The sequence below is a fragment of the Chiloscyllium plagiosum genome, chromosome 31 (assembly GCF_004010195.1).
Source record: "Chiloscyllium plagiosum isolate BGI_BamShark_2017 chromosome 31, ASM401019v2, whole genome shotgun sequence".
NCBI lineage: Eukaryota > Metazoa > Chordata > Chondrichthyes > Orectolobiformes > Hemiscylliidae > Chiloscyllium > Chiloscyllium plagiosum.
This window is the reverse complement of record NC_057740.1, coordinates 2554900-2557813: the sequence shown is the minus strand read 5'-3', so window position 1 is coordinate 2557813 and position 2914 is coordinate 2554900. Positions and strand designations below refer to the sequence as shown.

Genomic DNA, 2914 nt, shown 5'->3' with positions numbered 1-2914 from the left:
ATGTTATACTTTTTCTCTTTTAACTTTATATGTTTCTTAACTTCCCTCGTCAGCCACGGCCACCCATGCCTCCTCCTAGGATCTTTCTTTCTTTTTGGAATGAACTGATCCTGCATCTTCTGCATTATACACAGAAATATCTGCCATTGTTCCTCCACTGTCATCCCTTTGGCCAGCTCCTCCCTCATAGCTCCATAGTTCCCTTTATTCAACTGAAATATTGTCACTTCCGATTGTACCCACTACCTCTCAAATTGTGTGTGACAAAAGTACAGTGAAAATTGGAATTTAAAAATTAACCTGATCAATATTTTCTGTTGCGCTAAACCAGACTTGAGTTTGATGTTTTGCCTGTGATATTTCCTGTCCCAGAAGGAAAGAGTTTTAACTTACGTTTGTGTTGCAATTTTAACATAATAAAGTATACCATGACTTTTCACAGGAACATTATATACAAAAAAGTGACACATGGCAATAATAATGAGATGTTAGGACAAAAGCTTGGTTAAAGGGTTAGGATTTGAAGATAAGTTTGAAAGACCAAAGTGAAATGGAGAGTAGTATCTCACTGTTTGTTCCAAAATGGGATACTGCAAAGCCCCAGAGTTGTGATTTACAATCTAGCTCCGGTTGTTATGCATATTTCGCAAAGCTACATAATGAATCACAGAAATTGTGCAAAAATGAAGTGATGGGTCAACATTCTTTTCGAGAAAGAATTATTGTACAAATCAAAATAAGTTAGTTAACAGTATGGTGAAAGTGAATGGGCAATTTGAGATGAATAAATAATTATATCCAATGAATCTACATTACTCATGTATATACTGACAGGCGATCTGTTTTGAAGAAATTACGAGGATCTGAGGTTTTAGCTCTGGAATGCTATAACTATGTGTAGGGTCATCATTGTAAGTAATTTAATACAAACCAAATAAGAGGTTTGCTTCTTTGAAATGGGCCTCCATGGCACATCTTTTTGTGCTGTTTTAAAGTTCTTAATTTATTTCCTGTTCTGTTAGAGGTAGCATTATTTTTTATTGAACATTTCACAATATGCATGTATGGCATTAATTTGTGAATACAGTGTGTAATACACTTGTTGAGTTCAAGAATTTATACGAATGTTTTCAGTTTTTGAATGAAAAATGAACTGATCTTCTAGTTTGCTGAATGGATTAAGTATTTGAGATTTTTTAAAATTCATTTTTTAGCATACAAAGAAATATGAGTCCCATGTGTACATTTTCTATAGCTACAGTATGTAAACATGCTATTCTATTGTCTTGTAGAGAAAGGAACCACAGCAGAGGGGTCAGGAGAAGTTCATTGTTCAGTTCCTGTAGAGACTCCCTCTGAAGACCTCCAGCTGTTGGCGCAATACATGATCATCACAGACACCTACCTGGATGAGGATCATTCCCTAGCTGAGCTGCAAGTGGAGGATATGATTACACTGGATATGGACAATGATGTGCAGCTGGATGCACCCAAGATGGACTCTGCACGACTTATGAAGGAAAATGCAGGCATCAAAAAAATGTTTATGACTGGAAACACAAGTGAGATGCGAGAACTGAATTTTGATAGTACAGAGAAAGGACAGTATCCAAGAACTGAGCAAAGCAGTGGTGAAACCGTAAAAGATGAAGGTTTTGGCAAAGCAGACGAGAATGATGTTTCGATTGTAGTGGACTGTGAACCAAATAAGAGGTTTGCTTCTTTAAAATGGGCTTCCATGGCACATCTTTTTGTGCTGTTTTAAAATTCTTAACATATTTCCTGTTCTGTTAGAGGCAGCATCGTTATTTATTTATTCTCCTCTAATCCAACAGAGGTTATTCACATGCTGTGAAGCATTTTGCAAGAAAGAATGAGGAGAGGCAAAATAAAGTAAATATTGTAATTGTGAAGTGGTGAGGAAGCTTGCAATTTTTGAAGACACTTTGATAAAGGTGTCAAAACAGCATACAAATCCCCGGTTTTGTAAATAAATAAATATGTTGCTAAAGCAAGGAATTTGTACCATACCTTTATAACTTGGAGGTACCAGTGTTGGACTGGGTGTACAAAGTTAAAAATCACACAACACAGGTTATAGTCCAACAGGTTTAATTGGAAACACTAGCTTTTGGAGCGCTCCCAAAAGCTCGTGCTTCACACCTTTTATAAGTCAGCAGTTAGGTCTCAGATCTAGTGCTCATTTCTGGGCATCAGATTTTAGATGGATTTCAAGGCTGTAGAGAGGTACAGATGTGCGTTACTAGAATTATGAGTTTAGATCAGAGTGGTGCTGGAAAAGCACAGCAGGTTAGGCGCATTCGAGGAGCAGAAAAATCTAGAATTATGTCAAGGTGATGGATTTCTCATTGTGATGAGAATAGAAAACTGGAATTGTTCTTCATATATTAAGAGGAGCTTGAGTAGATGTGCTTAGAGTTATGAGAAGTTTTGGTAGAACAAACAATTAAATCTCCTTCTGTCTAGAAATTCAGGCAGAGAATGCAGATTTTAGGGACTTTGAAAAGTGCTGAGATTAGAGGTTTTTTTTAACATGTTATGATCTGGAATTAGGCAGAGAGTCATAGAGATGTACAACACGGAAACAGACTCTTCAGTCCAACTCGTCCATGCCGACCAGATATCCCAACCCAATCTAGTCGCACCTCCCAGTACCTGGCCCATATCCCTCCAAACCCTTCCTATTCATATACCCATGCAGATGCCTTTTAAATGTTGCAATTGTACCAGCCTCCACCACTTCCTCTGGCAGCTCATTCCATACACGTACCACTCTCTGTGTGAAAAAGTTGCCCCTTAGGTGCCTTTTATATCTTTACCCTTTCACCCTATACTGAAAAATGTGTTGCTGGAAAAGCGCAGCAGGTCAGGCAGCATCCAAGGAGCAGGAGAA

At 37.9% G+C, this 2914-nt stretch overlaps 1 protein-coding gene across 4 annotated transcripts in view; it reads left to right on the top strand.

Annotated features, from left to right (window-relative positions):
* LOC122565142 overlaps positions 1–2914 on the top strand; it is a 108780-nt gene that overhangs the window by 27595 nt on the left and 78271 nt on the right. For all 4 annotated transcript variants that reach the window (XM_043720808.1, XM_043720807.1, XM_043720809.1 and 1 more), the window contains one exon: positions 1293–1713. In XM_043720808.1, the coding sequence (XP_043576743.1) occupies positions 1293–1713 (421 nt within the window). The remainder of the gene's footprint in view (positions 1–1292; positions 1714–2914) is intronic.